The sequence below is a fragment of the Carassius auratus genome, chromosome 20 (genome assembly GCF_003368295.1).
Source record: "Carassius auratus strain Wakin chromosome 20, ASM336829v1, whole genome shotgun sequence".
Lineage (NCBI taxonomy): Eukaryota > Metazoa > Chordata > Actinopteri > Cypriniformes > Cyprinidae > Carassius > Carassius auratus.
The window spans coordinates 22,763,623-22,784,444 of NC_039262.1; the positions used below are offsets into that span (position 1 = coordinate 22,763,623).

Genomic DNA, 20,822 nt, shown 5'->3' on the forward strand with positions numbered 1-20,822 from the left:
TCGTGCAATACGCATCTGTCGGTACACAGTTTACACGCTTTCTCTCAGCGCTTCCTCTACTAATAACAGAGAGGAAAGACTCGGTGGAGGTGGGAGGTTCGAGCTCACAGAGATGCTGAGCGGATTCCCCAACTCTCCTCAGAAGGTCACCATCGTGCTCCACGCCTGCTGACTCTGAAGGAGAAGACTTGCTGGGGTTGCTTATAGAGACAGAAGGGGTGCGTGTTTTCGCGGGCTCGTCCCGGTGAAGATGCGCTGGAGTGAAGTGCCTTCAGGAGGAAAAAAACGCGGAATCTGATCGTTCACAGTGCATTGTGAATTTGAAGGAGTATCAATTAACACTGGAATGCCATGCGCGCGAAACTGGGATTTGCGCGGTCCAACCGGATTGACTCCGGATCAAGCGGTGACTGACAGCTAACTTCAAATTAAACCAAACCAAACCAAACCAAACCGCTGGAAGGACTTTACTGCGATTGCAACCTGTGGTCCATGTGGACTACGAGATGCTATCAGGGTCTCCAGGATGCTGTGAGACCACGAGTGGCGTGATGAGAAGTTTGGTGTTGGGTTTGGAGAGTTGTAAACGCAACTTGAGCACTCAGGATGTCTCAGGAACTCGGCGATGGATTTGGTTCTAAAACCTGCACATTTATCCAGAGTGATAGAGGCTGACAATCCTCCCGATTATAGAAGGACCTCCTTCTTGATTCTGAAGATACTTGGTGCATATTTCAGGCTGAGGTTGATGTATCAAGACTTGTGGACGGAATGCAATTTGAAGAAGAATCAGAGGATTTTTTTGAAGTTGCGCATTGGTCGCCACGACATATGGAAATATAAAGATATTTAGCCCAAGCATGTAAACATAGAAAACAGACAACGAACATCACGTTGCTTTATCGAGGTAATGGATTCGGACAGCGTGTGTGTTTTTCTGTCAGTTCCCGTTGTAATCACATTATTATACTGACATTCAAAACATTTGCTTTGTGAATACAGAAATGGCTGGCAAATACTTCTACACAACTCCTAATAATGTTCTGACTTGATAGTGCTTTGATTTATAATATAAAGCTGGGAATCATTGAAGCTCTTTACTCATCAGCAGATGATTGACGTTTCAACAGGTGACTGAGGTAAAGCATCTCTATCTCTTTCAGTTTGTTTAGCATATACTAGCTATACAAGATTGCAATTACATTGTTATATGTACATCTATTTATTAAGCTAATTTTATTTTCTGTAGTTTTATAGCTTTGAGGAGTTTTCAAGTGAAGTGAAGAGTAAAAATCTAACATATGGTACAGAAACAGCCTCATGAACAGAAGTTTATCTTTTTTTTAAATAATAATAATAATAATAATAATAATAATATATATATATTAGTGCTGTCAATCGATTAAAAAAAATTAACTAATTAATCGCACAATTTTTTAAAATTAATCGCGATTAATCGCGATTAATCGCAATTAAAAGACTGAAACTTTTTGGATATGTAAATGTAAAATGTAAATAATTAATGTAAACTCAAGACAAAGAAACTATTTAAATTCAAAATATGATTGTTTATTGGAATTTTTGTTTAACTTGTAACACAGATTTTCTCATGTAAACAACATACCTGCAATAAACCATCAATATCCTCCAAATTAACTGTTGGCTTGAAAGCCATATTTATTACAGAAATAAAAACACAGGCATGTAAGTACCATTTGAATTTCAAAACAATCAATGCCAATAAAAAACAAAAATGATTTCCATGTTGAATTCTAAGTGGACTGCAAAAAAATTCCAAAGTATAGTCATTGCCAGTGCTTTATGTGGGCCGGTATGCACCTGTACTTAGTACCGCCACTTCCAAATATAGCTCTTGAGCATACCGCCACCTCTCCGTGCGCCCAGAACGTGCTTTTAGCGTACCGGTACGCTCATTTGGACATCTGTTTTAATAGAGGTTTTAATCTTTTTGCCGATTTTCAGAGCGCCCTTCACAATGCAAGCTTCTTAATTCATCCCACCCAGAGCAGAAACTACATTACCCATTCACCCTTAAGTTATACAAGTGAATAGCGCATGTGTCGCTTTTCCCACTGTTAAGTGTCAACAACTCAACGTGGCCGGAGAAGGTGTGTGAAACTCGTTGTGAGTTATACTAAAGCAAAATCTTGAGTATTTATTGTCTGATAAACATTAAAAACTGTCTGCGGAGGTTGTGTCGTCCTGCAGCCCCCGCTGGCTGCTCATTGGATGCAGCATCTTTCTAAGTTCTAAAAAAATACCGTAGACGGCAAGGCACAAATTTAGATATTCATTTATCTAATTAATCTATAGCCTATGCACAAAGACAATATGATCTTTTTGTCCCCTTTTTTTTTTAAAAGCTTGATGAAGAGAGAGAGCGCAAGTTGCTGCAGCTGAGGAGGACAGTGATGCACGAGCACAGGAGTGATTGACAGTTCGCGGCACTGTGTACAAAAAATACTCCGCTACACAATTATTTCTTTATTTTCGTTTAAGCTTATTAACGTTAGCGTTACAGAAAGGTCTGATTTACGTACTGTTACAGTCATTGTTTTTTTGTTTTTTTTTAAACAATGACATTTGAGTTCATGATTTTAATGTTGCTGTTTCTTGTGGCAGACTAAATGAAGAGTAATGTTTCTTGTGGCAGACTGAAGAGTAATCCGGCAGAGTTTTATACTGAAACTTTCCGTCTAAAAGTCCTTCCTTGGTCTTATCCATATTTCTTTGCACGTTGAACACACATAGGCCACAACTGGAAATAAAAAAAACTGCAACCGCGTTAATTGCGTTATTTTTTTTTAACGCGTTAAATATTTCAAATTAATCGAATGCGTTAACGCGCTAATTTTGACAGCACTAATATATATATATATATATATATATATATATATATATATATATATATATATATATATATATATATATATAATATATATTTTTTTTAAGCCATAGCCCATAGTAGTAACAGCAACACATATACAGAAGCATATGTATATTTGAAAGTACTTACAGTATAAGTGTATATACAAATTATTCTTGTTTTAAAAAGTTTTAGTATCGAAAAAAATAGAAATGAGTCAAATAGACAAAGTTGCGACTTTCACCTGAGGTGGTTACTATAGCAACAGAGCACTTTCTTTAAGGATCTGTATCATGTGGTAATGTCACTAAAATATAAATAGCCTACTGTCCTTGTTTATGACTTTATTATAGAGTTACACATCACAAATACATGGCACGAGACGAATCGCTGATGGCGCCACAAGATTTACTTTGAAAAGTAGCACTTATTATTATTTTTTTCCACACTGGTGATCATAATGATAATACGTCTACTTTTTAAAAGAAATAGTAATTCTTAAACAAGCTGTCTACAGTGGGGTCTAAAACTCTGTTATCCATTCGCCTACATTTGACATCATTTTACTTTATATGTTTGTATATTTTCAATTATTCTAGGTTCAAATTAGATGCTGAACCCCAGGTTTTCAATGTGGTCAATATTAGTAATAAAGTCTGTATCCAGATGGAGTAACAATACTAGATTGTGTCATGTTCTTTCTGGTGTGTAAAGCTAACATGACCCTCTCTGTATCTCTATGCTTACAGTGGTCCGCGCAATATCGGAATGCTCCTAATGGTATGAGAGCTGGTCCCGTGGGTTTACAGTCGACCCTCTCTGCTTCCTTCTTGTCCTGCCCTGCTTCTCGCTGTCCACATGCAGGCGAAGAAGCGATACCTGCTGGTATCTGTGGGGGCCTGTAGCCTGCTACTAGCCTACCTGTGTGGCCTACAAATCGGCGAGTTCCACAACCAGAACCATGCCGAGCTTTACGGAGTCTCACAGGACGCTGGTGTCCCACCTCGGCCGCCCCGCTGGCCGGAATGGGTGGACCCTCCCCCGCAGACGTACCTTGGCGAAGCCGAGCAGGAAGAGGACGGACCCCTGCTTCTTCACCAACACACGTCTCCTCGCGAGAGACGAGAGATCCAGAAGAACATCTACAAGAGCCGGCGATGTCGCATGGAGACCTGCTTCGATTTCCAGCGCTGCGAACGGGGGTTTAAAATCTACGTTTATCCATCTCAGAAAGGTGAAGTGCCCTCGGAAAGCTACCAGAAGATTCTGGCAGCCATCGAGGAATCGCGGTTTTACACGACTGACCCTAACGAGGCCTGTCTGTTTGTACTGAGTATAGACACTCTAGACAGAGACCAGCTGTCCGCTCAGTATGTACATAACATCCGAGCCCGAATTCAAAGCCTCCCTCTGTGGTACGAAGGGAGGAACCATCTGATTTTTAACTTGTACTCTGGAACGTGGCCTGATTATACGGAGGAACTAGGCTTCGATATCGGTCAAGCCATGCTAGCCAAGGCCAGCACCGACATGGACAACTTTAGACCGCGCTTTGACGTGTCCATCCCTTTGTTTTCAAAAGACCATCCTCAGAAAGGAGGGAGCAAAGGTTATCTGAATCTTAACAATGTCCCTCCCTTACGGAAATACTTGCTGGTCTTCAAAGGGAAGCGGTATCTAACTGGCATCGGTTCTGAGACCAGAAATGCTTTATATCATATACATAATGGGGATGATATCATTTTATTGACTACCTGCAAACACGGGAAAGACTGGGAGAAACATAAGGATGCAAGGTGCGACCGAGACAATGAAGAATACACAAAGTAAGTCCTACGGTTTCCTTTCTTGATCATGCTGGTGTAGCTCATCTAAAAGGAAAAGTTCCCCCAAACATGGAAATTATATCTTCATGTTGTTCCAAACCTTATGATCTCCTTCCTCTTTTTTTCTGAGGGACAAAATAATCCTCAAAATATCATTTATTTTGTTCCACAGAAGAAAGAAAGTCATATAGGTTTGGGATGACATGAGGATGAATAAATGATGAAAGAATTTTGGTTACACTTTATTTTAAGGTGTCCTCATTACACTTTACATGTACTTACTATGATAATAACAATTACTTATGCATAATTACATGCAAGTAATCCATGCCAAATTCTAATCCTAACCCTTCCCATGTAGTATGTAGTAATTTAATATTACTCAGTGCTTCAATGAATAATTATACCATAACAAGGACACCTTAAAATAAAGAGTAACTGAATTTTCATTTTTGAGTGAACCATCCCTTTTATTTATGCTACTGAGCTGGAGATTGTTTTTGCACGATTCATATGAATCTTCGGTTGTGGCTATACTTTTAAACACCATAGAGGATTGAAAACACGATGGCAGTGTTTAATGTCAGAGTGATTTAGGCTGTTGCTTGTTTTGTACTCTAGACTGTAGAGTTCATTATCATGGGAATACTGCTGTAAATGGAAGTTCTGTTGCATTTGTCTAGCTCAGGAAAAAAAGTGCTGTGAAAAAGGACTCTAGAGGTCTCTTAGCCCGAAACAAAGCCAATCTTTAACTGTTTGTGACATTAATGTGAACAGTTTGTGTAAATATACCATTTTTGCTAGATTTATGTTATAGAGTTTAATTCTCTCAGGGACAAAGATTATAAAGTGATTGCCTTGCATTGGGTGCAATGCAAATAGTTTATTTCTTTTGCTAAGATGTGGGCTGTATGCAATGACTGCATGTGGAACTAGTAGCAATAATATAAAGCATCGTCTATGAATTATGAAATACTGTGTCCTTTGAATAGTTTAACAGATTTTATTATATATAAAAAATATATATATTTACTGTGTATTATGACACAAACATACCGTGGGTCTTTCGACCAATGTTTATGAACATCCTGCCAAATAGTTTGGGAGTTTATGTTAATTAATTCCATTCAAGTTAATGTAAATTCTTTTTGGAGTCTCCACTCTTGTAATGGTGGTATTACACAGATATTACTATGCAATTATCATGTAATTACATAGGTGCAGTTGTGTTTCCAGATTCTGAATGTTACAAGAAAACCTGACGTACAAAGATTTACTGTGTGTGCTAAGGATCACGGTATCACATGGAGAATCAGACTGTGGTCGAAGCAAAAAGCCGGAGTGTCATTTCAAATGGTTAAAGTTGCAAATGATGCAAATAAAAACTAAGAGTATTACATTTTAACAACAGTCTATACACTATGCAAATCTGATAATTAAAGTGCAAAAATAAATGGAAGTAATTTTATATTGGTTGCCACAAGGAGAATCACGACAAGACAAATGTGAAAAGCCAGAGTGTTGTTTCAAATAGTGAAAGTTGTAAATTGATGCAAATAAACCAGTGTCAAAGAGCGTTTTTATAACAGTCTACATATTTTGGGAATAAAAAAAAAACTATTGTTATATTAAATTAACCCTAATTTGCTCATTACTTATGTATGATTTACATAAATAATTCAGAACAGCAGTTATAATTAAACCAGTGAGTCCCACATAGGACAGATGAAATCAAAGCATATTTAAGGATTTCAACAGTTTAGATTTACTCGCTGATTTTAAAATGAAATGCTCCACAAAGCAAGTTCAGGTGTCCTCATACTTGTGGCCATTTGGTGTATTAAAGAGTACTGCATTAATGTATAATGTTGTGCATTAAAGAGTTGGCAAGATTAAACTTTGAAGTAATTTGTGGATCATCAGACTGAAGAACATAAGGTTAGAAGGTCTTGACTAGCATACTCTTATACTTCAAATGAATTGAGAGGATTTAAGAGAGGCAGTCAATAATTGGCCCTCAATTGAATTAAGCAGGAGCTTAGATCACAGAAAACACACACACACACACACACACAATGCTTCTGTGCCCAGAGATGATTACGGAGTCTGATAGAATCACTTACTGCTCCTAGTCTGAACCACCCACATAGACACTGTATCATATTCTGTCGTTTAAAATGTACAGAGTAAAATGTGTAATTTTGTTTCAAATTTTGTTTTGCTTGTTGGTCATGGTTTTGTTATCTGTGCTGTTAAACAGGCCTTTGTTATCAATGTTATTTCTATTGAAGCAATGTGTAGTGTATCTAACTAACAGTAAACTTGGTTTTATCACACTTTTATGGTGAACAATAACAGGTGAGCCATGAGTTGGATCATTATGTCAAATTAACTCAAAGTTTTATTGTGATAAATAACAAATGAGCCAGGAGCTGGATCTGTAGTGGCATACACATTTTCCATTAAATTTACGGACATTTCCTTCAATATTAAAATGGAAAATTCTGTAGATTAACATTCTCTTCCGTACCATAATCACAAAATCCGTTATGTAGAGATTTTAAAAAAAAATATAAAGCATAGGCCTATCTTTTGTAGAAAATAAATCCAGCTCTATATGTACAAATTGAACATGGTTTATTTTTACCTCATGTGAACAGTCTTAAAAATGTGTTCAGTAGCTTTTACTTGCCTTAAACAGGTGAAGACAAAAATATTGTGACATTAATTTAACAATGTGAAAAGCACCATTGAAAATGTTTTTATTATAGAACACTTTTAAGTTTTAAACAGCAACCTGCAGAAAAAAGAAAATATGAGCAGGTACTTGTACAATATTGGTGTTGTCCCAAATAGTGGTCACAAATATAAATGTTTTCAAATACATGGGGTAAAAATTAATACAAAGACAGGGCTGTCATTAAAGGGTTAGTTCAGGCAAATATTAAAATTATGTCATTAATAACTCACCCTCATGTTGTTCCAAACCCATAAGACCTCTGTTTATCTTCGAGATACACTTTGAGATATTTTAGATTTAGTCCGAGAGCTCTCAGTCCCTCCATTGAAGCTGTGTGTACGGCATACTGTCCATGTCCAGAAAGGTAAGAAAAACATCATCAAAGTAGTCCATGTGACATCAGAGGGTCCGTTAGAATTTTTTGAAACATCAAAAATACATTTTATTCCAAAAATAGCAAAAACTACGACTTTATTCAGCATTGTCTTCTCTTCCGTGTCTGTTGTAAGACAGTTTAAAACAAAGCAGTTTGTGATTTCCGGTTCGCGAACGAATCATTCAGTTCATCAAATTGAACTGAATCTTTTTAAACGATTCGTGTCCCCAATACGCATTAATCCACAAATGACTTAAGCTGTTCAATTTTTAATTGTGGCTGACACTCCCTCTGAGTTAAACTTGTATGTAAGTATGTATCTAAGAATAATAGAAATTTAAAACATCACTTTGCAGCACCTTTGGCTCAGAATGCATTCTGAAATTCTCACTGCATTTTGCTACAATTAACATGGTGTTTTATGATGAAAATGCAATCCCAAGTGTCCTACCCCCAATTCAAAATTTATTTAGGAAAAACAGCATTTAAATGATAATTTTACTACAGTTTTTGCTTGGACATCAATTTGTGTGATTTGTGAGTTATTTGCATTGCTATTTAGCATATTACATTTCTAACTGAATTTTGCTACCCATATGCTTTCATAAATAAAAACTTAAACAATAAAACAGAATACAAACCCATGATAAGAATGCAGGGGGTGCTTGGGATGCACAGTAAAGCAACAATTTATTTATAAAAATGAAAGTGAGCACTTTAACACGTACCTGCACATCAAGTACTGTTTTTATAGTCTATGGTCGAGTAGCGTTAAGATGTGACGATATGCTGAAAGTTTGAATGCGACGGCTCAGACATTCATTTGCTATTAGTCAAACAGCAACTAAGAAAACGTTACAGTTTGTTACATTTTACAAAAAATAATTTACAAAGGAAGTGTAAGAACCATTCTCAAAATCCTAAATCCGACTTTAAAATGAAATTTTGACCGAGACTATCTCCGTGGAAAATGGCGCCTGCTCAAGCACTGCAAAGGAAAATATGGACAATTCCTTTAAATTATTACGGTATATTGTTCTGTATTTTTACGGACCTTTTTTACAGTGTATTCTGTTTCTTAAAACATTTGCCTAGCTCAGTAATTTAACAAACTGAAGAAAGCAATATAAATCATACATTACACAATATTGGATCTGACATGCAGGGTCCTTGCCATCCAAAACACATGCCACAATGATAGTATTACAGACCGAAGTGCACTTCAAGGCCAGATTTGCACATACTGTGCGGCATGAGCTTTCACATTGATAGTGTTTATGGTGCATCACAGAGATGGGTGTTTCTTTGGGGACTTTTATGTCCTAGGGGCTGATGTTTTTTTTTTTTTTTTTTTTTTTTTTTAATTAACACATTTCAATGTTTTTCTTTGTATTATGTTAAGGCCACATTAAAACATTTTTTATCGTGCCTTCATTATTTTTTTTTAACTTATTTTCAAATGTGTTATAGATTTATTGTTTCATCTTAAAAAAAGTTAATTTAAAAAACATGATTTATTAAGTTTTTTAAACTATGATCAAAACAAAGAGTGAAATAAACATTTTTTGTAACATGACTCCCACAGTTGTGTTGCCATTTCTACCTTATCAAACATTTTTGCCCATAATAAATTAGTTTAATAAGTGAATTTGTTTACCAAGGACAAAAAGTGTCAGTGAATAACTAGAAGAAAATCTATAAATATGAGATATGATGTGAGAATAAAAACAAAGGGAAAAAATAAAAGTAGTACACATCACTTTAACAGATTTTTTTTTTGCATACAGTAATTTCCAACCTGTACTTATAGGTATTGAAAAAGAGCAAAATGCAAAAATAAATAAATAAATAAATAATAATAATAATGAAAGTTTTTTCTTTTGTAATTAGATAAGATAAAAGAAAGATAAATAAATAAAATCACTTTGCTGGCTCACTCAAACGCTTAGTTCATATATACACAGTCCATACATTTTTTTTCACGAAAGTCAACTATTATTTTTGGTAAATTAACCTATTATTTTGTCCTGTGTAAACATCTCTTGTGTGAAATTTAGAGCAGGTCTAAATAAATAAGTAACATGCAATTTAACCCCTTTAAAAATGGTTGAAATTATTAACTTAAAGCAGATTTTGCATGGTGTAGTCTATTTAACCCTATGGTCTTAACTGTTGGAAGCTGTTAGTGCACAAATCAATCTAGAAAACATGTAAAAAGTTTGTTTGAAGAGAGTGTGTTTTTTAACAGTCCCCAAACTGAGCATGACACGTGAACTCGGTGCCGAAACTCTATTGTCAGTTCCACTTCTAGCTGCTTACGCCGGCAGTGTGAATGCTGAGGCCTGTTAATATGGGCTGCAGATTCCTCTCGCAGATGCAGTATGTGTGAAACAGTCCTAGGTCAACACCACATAACTTAAAGAGGCAACAAGCACAACACCACTGCAAATAACCCAGTAATTCACATGATTTATTAATGCCACACTGTATCCAGGGACTCAGAGTTCCACTGTACAATACGTGCAAATCATATGATTTAAGAAGAGATGAAATTTGAGCAAAGGCATTGAGAGGTCCGCCATCTTCACCTTCTCACTTGTAGATTTCTGGTCACATTGAGGTTTCATTATCGAGTGAGCCAAAGTCAAAGAGAGCCTCGTTTCTGAAGATGTTGAATCTGCGTTTGTGGAAGATAGAAGAAGAGAAGGAGGAATAAGGTGGAGAAACAAGGGAGAATGAGCCCCCACTGATAAGATGTATTGATAGGCTGTAAATTAGAGCAGCTCACGACTGGGTGCTTCCTACAAATCCATCACACTTGAGAAAAAAAGAGACAGCATAAAGAGAGATAGAAAGATAGAGTTAATGCAAGAGAGAGAAAGAGAGGTAGACAGAGTGAGAAGCCTGCTGTTTTTTAATTAGGGTGTGTGATTAACGTGATGTGTTGTTTTTTAGCTTCAGAATCACACAAAAGGGAAGTGATTACAAATCCCAGTTTTACCTCTAAAATTAATCAACTTCTTCAATAAACACAGCTGCTCAAACTTTGAGAGCTCACTGCTGTGTGGTATTAAATCCTAAACTTTTATGACAACCAAATTTGAGGTTTCCATCTGTTGAAAGGCATAGAGAGAAGCCACATTACAAAAACTTGTGTGAAAATGACCCTGTGGTAATAACACAATCTGTTGTCAATTCTTATTTGGCCAACTATGTATGTATCTATTTTTACACAGTCATAATTGTTGTCTTAGTTAAATTCTGTCAAAATTTCTTCTTGTATGATTCATACAATGTAATTTGTAAGCATTTGTAGAATCTACAAGTACTTTTCAAGTACATTTGTAGAAGTACTTTTCACTGTAATCGTACATGTCTATATGGCTAAGGGTAATTTGAAAATAAATAAACAAATTAATGAATTTAAATTATAATTGTAATAAAAAAATATTTATAGGTTTTTCTCTTTCAAAAACAATGTTAGTGCTTTGCTGTTGTCATGTGGAGTTATAAGGGAAATACATGTATGTATTTATTACATATTTTATGCATTTATTCAGCTTCTCTTGAATCTACAAAATATAATTTTCCATTTTACCTCACCCACAATTACAGTTATTGTTGAATCAAGTTTGTTCTGTATTTGTGAGGCTTTTTAGCATGAAAACAAAATTATACAGTGACCACCGGAAATATATTTGATGAAAGTCGATGATGAGATTTATACATTAGTCGTCTAATCAAACACAGAAAGTCTCAGTTACATACGTAACCCTCATTCTCTGATGGAGGGAACAGAGACGTTACGTTGTGACAATATTAGGCATCTAGCTCGGGGCCTGAATTCTCTCTGATTAAGAGGAAACGCCTATGAAATTTGGCACATGGATTTTGCATGCTGAGCTACTCTCCGTGCATACGGTTATAAATAGGTGGCAGGTGCAACAATTTATCAGGTTTTATGCTGAGGAGCCGAAAACTTCTCTGGCAACCAGTGATGGTTTGAGGTTGTGGCATGGGGACATAACGCCTCTGTTTCCTTTTTTTTGTTTACAGCTTGGCAGTAGCTATGGGGCAGTGAGCCTTCCTGAGAAGGGCACTACAGAGACCACATCTTACCCATAATGAGGTATCATGTGGAGACACTAATATGGACTGACCCTGGTCTGGGACAGTACTACATATGAAATGGGAATCATGGCATCCACTATCCAGTGGGCCAACCTCTGCTTGGAGACAGCCTTCCCTTTCTGCTGACCTCCGTACCAGACAAAGAGCTGCTTGGAGCTCCTGGAGCTCTGGGAGTGGTTCACGTATGTATATGCAAGGCGCTCTTACGGGACAGCCTGGGAAATAGGGGCGTCAAGAAAGCGAACTTTGTTGATGTCCCTCATCCCTACCAGGTTGAGCAATATATGGCCCTGTTACGCCCCATGGCCCGAAAAGAACGTAACAAAAATGGGGACACACAAGAAAGTGCAAATAACATACATTTATTAACAAAACAGAACTAAACAAAAAGAAACACATGGTTCATGGTCCTACATGCTTTAAAAGGGAAATGCAGACAATTCCTTCAAGTGGCGGCATTTTGTGGGCACAAGTGCACCGCAACCACTCTCTCCAACTGGATAATGTCCACATAACCCCTAGCTGCCCCCCCATCATCGAGAGTGGGAAGGATGGAGGAAGGAGAAGAGCACCTTCTGGTAGAAAAGGGGACGTCCATGACTTTGTCAGCTCCTCATGGTCCTCCGGCAAGAAAGGAACCATGCATGGGAACCTATCATCCAGCCATGAGGGTTCGGGACAGGATGGTGTACACACCTCCAGCCTGATACTCACAGCGGCCCGGGAAAGCATGGCCATCAGTCCTGGGTTCGATTTGGGAGTGGTGACAACACCCAATGGGACGAGACCCACCGAATCTTCATCGGCATAAGATGACAGCAAATACCCCGATGCTGTGTTTGACATCTGATCTTCCTGCAGCATGTCTAATGAAATGCTAAGAACACCACAAGACAGCTCAGAAAAATCACCAGGAAACCACATGGGACAGAGTGAGAGGTCCACGGCGATGGATCCAGCAGAGAATCCAAAGCACCAACCTGCGGTCCTCTGCTCTTTGCAGAGAAACCGAGATGATTGGTGACTGATGGTGCCCCTCCACTCCCCTGGCGAGAGATGTGCAATCGCAGCACTGTTATGGACTCACAAGTGAGTGCATGAACGATCCACGAACGCATCCCTCAGTGTGCTGGATGCCAAGACACTGAAGACAGTGATCATGGCTGTCAGTAAAGACAGATAATGACCGCACCCAAGAGAAATTAAACTGAATTAAATTAAATTAAATGAAACACCCAGGAGAATCGCTGAGTTAACAGGCACGCCACTGAATGTGTCGTAACGCCACCCAGAACAGCCTCTTCTTTCAGCTCGATTTCAGTCGATCTGATTGAAAAAAATCTGATGAGTGTATGCACCTGTCACCTATTTATACCATGGGGAGTGGCTCAGCAAGCAAAATCCACTAGCCCACAAAATTCTATCTCTCTTTATGTGTTTTCACTTAATCAGAGAGGATTTGGGCTCCCAAGTAAGATGTAAGATATAAGATGTCATAACATCTCGTCTAAGTGACCGACAGATAGGGAACACAACACTTCAGCAAAGTCGAACTTCTGCAGAAAATTAACCACTGTTAGCTAATCAATGTTTCTGAACTCAAAATGAAAATTATGCCCCATCATCAACTTTACTTTCAGCTGTAGGAACAGCTGACTAAATGTGTTAAATTAAATACATAATCAATATATAATACAGCTTTCTTTAGACAAAAACATATAGAATTACGAGCATGGACACATTTTTTTGCCAGCAATTTGATCAGATGTTTTGAGATGATGTTTCATGATGCCTTTTGTGTCATCGTATAGACAGCAAATGGTTCACATTACAAACAATGAGATTATCAAAAAATTGCTTTAAAACCGTCAAGAGGTGCCTTTGGTGTCTACATGGTCTTAGTGATATTTGATTCATTGGAAGTGAAAACCTGCAGGACAACAAATTAACACAGTGTACCTGCTGTTGGCTGAGAGATGGATCGTATTTCCAGCAGGAGATTTTCGGCTACCTTAAGACTTTCAGAGATTTCAATAGGCATTCTCTGCAGTTTGGGAGAACACTGCACTGTGGGAGACAGTTGGAAAGAACGAGAGATATGAAGAGGCATTCTACAGAAGAAAGAAAGATAGTGGAGAATGTTCTAAAACGTCAGTAACAAACCCACCAACTGGGAAAGCACTGGTTGTTTTTCCAGAAACAGAAAATCTATTATTTCTCCTACATAAAAATAATAATAAAAAAAACCTTTCAGCTCCTGAGGACCAAAGCTGCATGGAAAACAGTCATATTTTGCAGTTGTAGCATCTGTATTATAATTTTTCTTTCTGCAATGTTACCTTCAATAACACTTCTTGAAGGGTTATTTGAGTGCTACTGATTATTTTAAATGTTCATGCTGACCTTTTTCAGTCATTCATCCACAGAATATTCTAGAAAGCCTGACTAATATTAAACAAATGTTTTTGAGATATTGTACTTCATGTTTCCTCATGTCAGTCATGGAAATTTGTAACTTATTTTTTTCTGTAGATTAATGTTCAATTAGTATAAATTAGTTTGATCTCATTTGTATTTTTAAATACACCCCACTAATAATAGAGCTTCTTGCTTATCTTTTGTTCTAAAAATTTTATGTTTTCGTACAAATCACGAATTCATACGAAAACACCATTTCGTAAAATAGTTACATTTTCTCATAGTGTTATGAAAGAGAGTCAGAGACGTTCGGATCCAATTGCAGCATTTATTAAACATATTGGTCAGACAGGCAGAAATCAGGAATGGCGTCAAAATCGACACCAGAAACAAGCAGAGATCGGGGCAGGCAGCAGAGAATTAGAGTCAGAATACACAGTCAAATGGTCAAACATGGGAATAACAAACACAGGGAAAACCGCTCAGAAATGCTAGACGTGGCTAAACCAGACTTCACAGTGAGTGAGAGTGATTGTGCTGCTTATATGTGTGTGTAAATGAGGTGCAAGTGTGACAAGGGAATTGGCTGATGAATGAGGTGCAGGTGTGGCAAGGTGATTGTGATGCAGTGACTCATGGGCAATGTAGTTCGGGTGTGGTGCAACAGAATGTAAGGTGCTAGTGTCCAAGTGATTATATGGTGACATCTGGTGGTTGATGGAATAGGAGATGCCAGAGTCCTGGGTGGAGTGCCCTATATAAGAGTTCATGGGCACTCCAGCTGATGATAGTAACACATAGATTGTGTTAAAGTAAATGCATATATATTTTTTTTTAATCCAAAGGAGTTACTAGTAAAATGTCCAGACACTTGTTTTGTAAAGAACGGTGTGAGACTTTGCTAAACCTCTTGTTTGTTCCCTATAGATCATGTGGGTTGTGAGCAAAATAAGGGTGAGTCAATGATGACAGAATGTTCATTTTAGGGTGAACTATCTTGTAAGCTTTTCTGGAGAGCAATACATTTTGTTGCACCTGTACCAGTCTGTGGCTAAATTTTGCTTTGCTTGGATTTCAGAGTGATCTGTTTCCCCAGACTGTGGTGCCAGCACTCTTAAACATGATTTACTCTGTCACAGACAGACTGTACTCACACCTTCATTTCATTGAGTAGCCACCTGAGCCCATTCATTGTAGCACAGTCTGCATAAATGCATGACTCCATGAGAGAAGTCTACTGCACCTGTGCATTATTACAGTCATATTACATGCAATTTGTGTCATACATAAGATGTTTTAACTGCATGCAGGACAGAATTTGTTTTTTTTTTTTTGTATTTTAGAGTAGTTCAGGACTTGATGTACAAAGACTAATAGATTTAGAATGTTTTGTGTTTTTCTGATGTGCTCTTATGTTTAATTGCAGGTTTTGGTATTGTGGCAAATGTGATCTTATTTGAAAATCTGGTGGGTTGTAGGTTTGTTTGGTAACACTTTATTATACATTAGGGGCCATTTTCACTAATAAGTTGCTTATTAGCTTGCCTGTTATTAACATATTGGCTTTTACTTAGCACTTACAAAGTAAGCATTCTGCATGACCATATTCCACCCAATGCATAAACATAACAACCTTCTTACTAAGTATTCATAAGCAGCAAATTAGGAGTTTCTTGAGGCAAAAGTTATAGTTAAAAAGTTTTTTAATAGTGAATGTTGAAACTTTAAATAAAGTGTGACTGTTTGTTCTATTAGGTTCAATGAAAGACTGATTGAACCACTAAAGTTGCAGCTACAGATCATGAAAAGCAGGATTCTTAAGAAAAAGTCTTCATTGTTTTTCATAAAAAAAAAAAAAAATGTATATTTATAAAAATGCATACTTATAAATTTACATGACTTTCTAGGTTTAAAATCACAAGGTATAGTTCACCAAAAATGAAAATCTGCTAATAATCACCTTTAGGCCATCTAAGATTCTAAGATGTAGATGAGTTTGTTTTTTCAATTTAAGGAAACGTGAGGTCAAGTTGTTGTTCGCTGTAACTTCAAATACAGACAGCTAAACATTATAGTGCTTAGTACAGTACTTAGGTGAACTGGCCTTCTTTTCTGCTCTGTAACTGCAGAGGTCAATAATTTTTACTGTATAGTTTATGAAAAGTGACATCTCCATTAATAAAACTTTACTCTGCTCAGCTGTGTCAATTCACATTTATTCACCTGTCCAAAAAAGAACAAACCTGCAGTTTCAGCCATTCTTCACATGGCCAGACAGCTGATGGGTCAGGCACTTATTTGCATTTTATAAATTTATTACTAACAAGTTTCAAGCCTCACGGATGCTCTGAAGACGAGTGGAGATACAGTGTTCTGATTATGATGCCTGTAAAAATGAAAGCTCAATATGTTTGGATGGACAGGGCTTTGCTGGGCTGTAGGCAAGATCATGAAAATAGGTGAAGAAATTGTCAGAATATTGAAACAATCTATAGAGCCATTGCACACTTGATGACTGATTTCTTTAGAGGAGAAAGGAATGCATTGTCCATGCTTTTTCTTCCAACATCAGTATTTTAGGATTTTGTACTTCAGATACTTTTTTACAAATCATGATTCCTTTTTTCCTTTTTAAAATCATTTTTTTTCTTTTGCATTGTGAAAAAGTAAAAAAATAAGATAAAACTGATTATACAAGCATAATAGAAGAATTAGACATGCTTTAAAATTTTATATTAAGTATAAAGGTGCATAAAGTTTTATTTAATGAAAGGAAACAAATCTAAACAAAAAAAATGGGCAAATCTACCGAAATAAGCAAAAGTGAATACAATCAATCAATCAATAGAAAACAGGCACAAGCTATTTGGAAATATGATACAAAAAATAGATTAAAAAACTTTAAATAGTGCATTTTAAAACATGGTCCTACACAGAATCACAAAAATATGAATATTTTAAATAACAGATCTGTGCAAAAAGGTTAGTTAGTTTGCTAATAATTGCTCCTATTTTCAATGTGTGTCTTTGTCTGAACTCCTTCCTCACAGTATTCTTGAGAAAACGTGACAAGCCTTAACAAGCACTGTTTCTGTGATCTTAAAGCACTTTAGGCAGTAACAGTAGGCACACCAAAAACATCTACAAAATATTTTTGATTGCACATGTGTTTCAGTGCAACGTGAGTATATCATTTTATAGATAATACAGTCATATAAGCAGAAAACTACAATGCACCACACTGTCAATTTCATCTCTGATCAAACTTTGCTGAATCCATATGTTGTATCCATAAATGTATGCTATGTCAATTTATCTCTATTATTATTATTATTATATTAATATTTAATTATTATTATTATATTCTGACAATATCTCTATTATATGGAGGCATCACTCTGCAGTCATATTTTAGTCATATCTTACTTATATTTTAAGATAAAAAAATATCTTATTAAACTTTTTCTTGGGATCCTGAATTTTGAAGACTACACCAGAAATGTAGAAATGGACATAATAATTGGACCCAATAATTGGTGAGAAAATGATATCAACTTCTTTTTTGGAGTGATATGCACATTCATGACCAGTTATTTTGTAAACAGACACCAATTATACAAGTTCCAGTGTATTTAAATAACATTGCTAACAAAAGTGTTCTTTTCGCTTCTGTATTTAATGACAAGGACAATCATACTGCAGAATAATTTCCACATTGTACTTGAAATTGTAAAACAGCAACAACAACAACAAAATTTAATATATGGCAAGTTATGAGAAGGAATCATCTCTTATTTTATATAGTTCCCCCAAAAATGAAAATTAGCTGTTCATTTATTCATCCTCTGGCCATACGAGATTTAAGTGACTTTTTTCTTAAGTAGAACATTATATATATTTTTTTAGTTGGAACCGTGGTTCTTGGCAAGTCAGCAACTACTGTTACTTTGTGAGTCAAAAAAAAAACAACATATCAAGGAACACAAAATTAATACAATATATTGAGGTCTTATGAAGCACAATAATCAGTCTCTGCAAGAATATTATTTACAATGTTATTTCCTGTGATCCAGTCTCAGGCAAACAGGAAATTCTGATTCTTTTCTTAAATTGGCTCATCGACACTAGTGCACTAGTTAATTTACATAATCATGCAAATGAAATAACAGAAAAGCAATTATATTATTAAAACACCCAATAATAATGTGAAACATGGATGTTTTACATATCTAGAGCATATAAAGTGAATAAATTATTCTTCATTAGCTCACCTGACAAAAACCAGCATCACAGGATCATATTCGCCAGTTGGCTCATTTTGAGTCAGACATCTGAAGGTGAATTTTGATTTTATAACTTGTAGATCTGTTCTGATCGAGCCACGAACTGTTTCAGATGGTACAATCTGATTTGGTCAACTGGTTCAACTACAAAAAGAACCGGTTCAAAAGAAACTCTGATCAATGTTTACCTACAGGTAATAATGTTGTAAATAATGTTCAGTTTCTTGCACGGACCGATTGTTTCTCTTCATAAGACCTTAATATGTTACCAGAAAGTGGCTTTTGACTCTCAAAGTGCTATTAGCCGCTGACTAGCATTTTATGAAACACCAAGGACTACGATTTCAGCTAAAAAATCTTCTTTAAGGTCCTTGAACACTAATTTGTCATCCTTTCCTATGAAAATGCTTGCTATGGATGCAAAAACGCAGAAAATTGAACCTGATCCAATTTTTTTTTTTTTTGACAAACTAAAGCTTTGGGGACAGTGTGTAAACGAGACTGACACAACGTGAGGTCGTATTTATTTTTTTACGTGAACAAATTCGGACTCAGTGTGCAATGAACTTCACTGTTCTCCTGAAAAACAACAACAAAAATCATATACATATTGGAAGGCTTGAGGGTGAATAAATTAACAGCGAATTTTGATTTTTGGGTGAACTAGCCCTTTAAAATGAGTGTCTTCATCCAATAGTTATATTTCCGTCTGTGTGAGTGTGTGTCCCGCAGTGACCCTGGGATTTTCTCCAGTATGTAAACTGAAGTTCCACAGAGCAATTTGATGTTTATTTGGTCCCCTTTAGGATTACACTAATTCATAACCATGTCTAAATAGATTTATGTCTCATAACCCCCTTCTGTGAAAATGTAATATATAACGCACCCACATTCAGCTCAGTAAGCATTTAGTGCAAGCGTTAATTTTCATAAACATACCTCACTCCTCTCCATGCCATTTCTGAGTGCTGGCATTTATTTACAGGAATGTCAATGCGCCTTCACCCAGAGTTCTCTTAGATGAAAATGTGAACCAATCATCTTCAGTGCTGCATTCACTACATCATCTCAGCTGTTATTTACCATGACAGGCTAATTGATCAGTTCATATTCTGAGTTTATTCCTCCAAAAATCGTTTCAACCAATCTTATAACTGCATCACTAACCCAAAGTCATTATCAAAGGCCGCCGTTAGTGAAATGCTGAGAAATGAGAAATAGCTGCCCACTATAGTATGAAAACGTTGCCATTTTCTTAAGTATGTCATTTCCATGTGTATGGATCCTTGTTTCCTGTATTTCAGTTCATTCACAAAAGTAAACTGTAGAATAGTAAACAAAGCAATATGAAGTATAATTAACCCATTCTTATGTGAAAATATATAACCATTTTATGAAGTGCACACAAACATCACAAATGTTTTAAGATAAGATTACGTTGTCAACATTTAATTTACGGTTATTAGGTGTAACTGTAGAACAATACAACTTTAAGTGGGAATTTTGTTCCATATATATGTATTTACAGACTTTGTTTGGAGTTTGGAACTGTCAGTTATTTTTAGGGTTGTAATGCTTTTATAGGCTTAATGGATTTTAATTACTTTTTAATTATTTACATTTTTGGCACAGTACAATACTGGAAGAAGGGATGCTAACGTTCTTTCTGTCAGCATTGTGTTTCAGTTTATCTGGCATACACACACACACACAAACACTGTTAAGATGAACCGAGAACAGAAAGAGAGAAAGATTGACATGTCTGAAACATTGTCTTGGGATTTCATTGTATAGCGTGACAGTAGTTTTCTCCTGAAAGAGGGCTGTCTGAAGGTCCACTGCTGTCTTCTACAAAGTAAGTGATTCTTTTGTGGTGACCCAAACTCTCCTCTATCAGCTCATTGTAACTGAGATGTTGTAAGTGATAGTTTGTCCCTGTCAGTGTTTTCTAGTTACCCGCATCTTTGCGACTTGAACTACACCAAAGTCCCTTTCATTCGTTTCACTCCGTGGCCATCTTTGTAACTGCCTGCAATGTCATGCAAGAGTTGATCCCCCTTCCTCAGTGTCTGATTAAAACTTATTGTGCTTTCATCCTAAAAAAAATGTTAGGCCAATAATATAAAACAATCAAGGTATTTTATTTTTACAACATGCACCA

General features: G+C 36.4%; 1 protein-coding gene across 1 annotated transcript in view; it reads left to right on the top strand.

The window, feature by feature from the left end:
* The window catches only part of LOC113121224 (exostosin-1), a 265,057-nt gene continuing 244,235 nt past the window's right edge, over positions 1–20,822 (top strand). The window contains exons 1-2 of the mRNA XM_026291514.1: positions 1–1,139; positions 3,637–4,713. Of these exons, the coding sequence (XP_026147299.1) occupies positions 3,746–4,713 (968 nt within the window). The 5' untranslated portion in view covers positions 1–1,139; positions 3,637–3,745. The remainder of the gene's footprint in view (positions 1,140–3,636; positions 4,714–20,822) is intronic.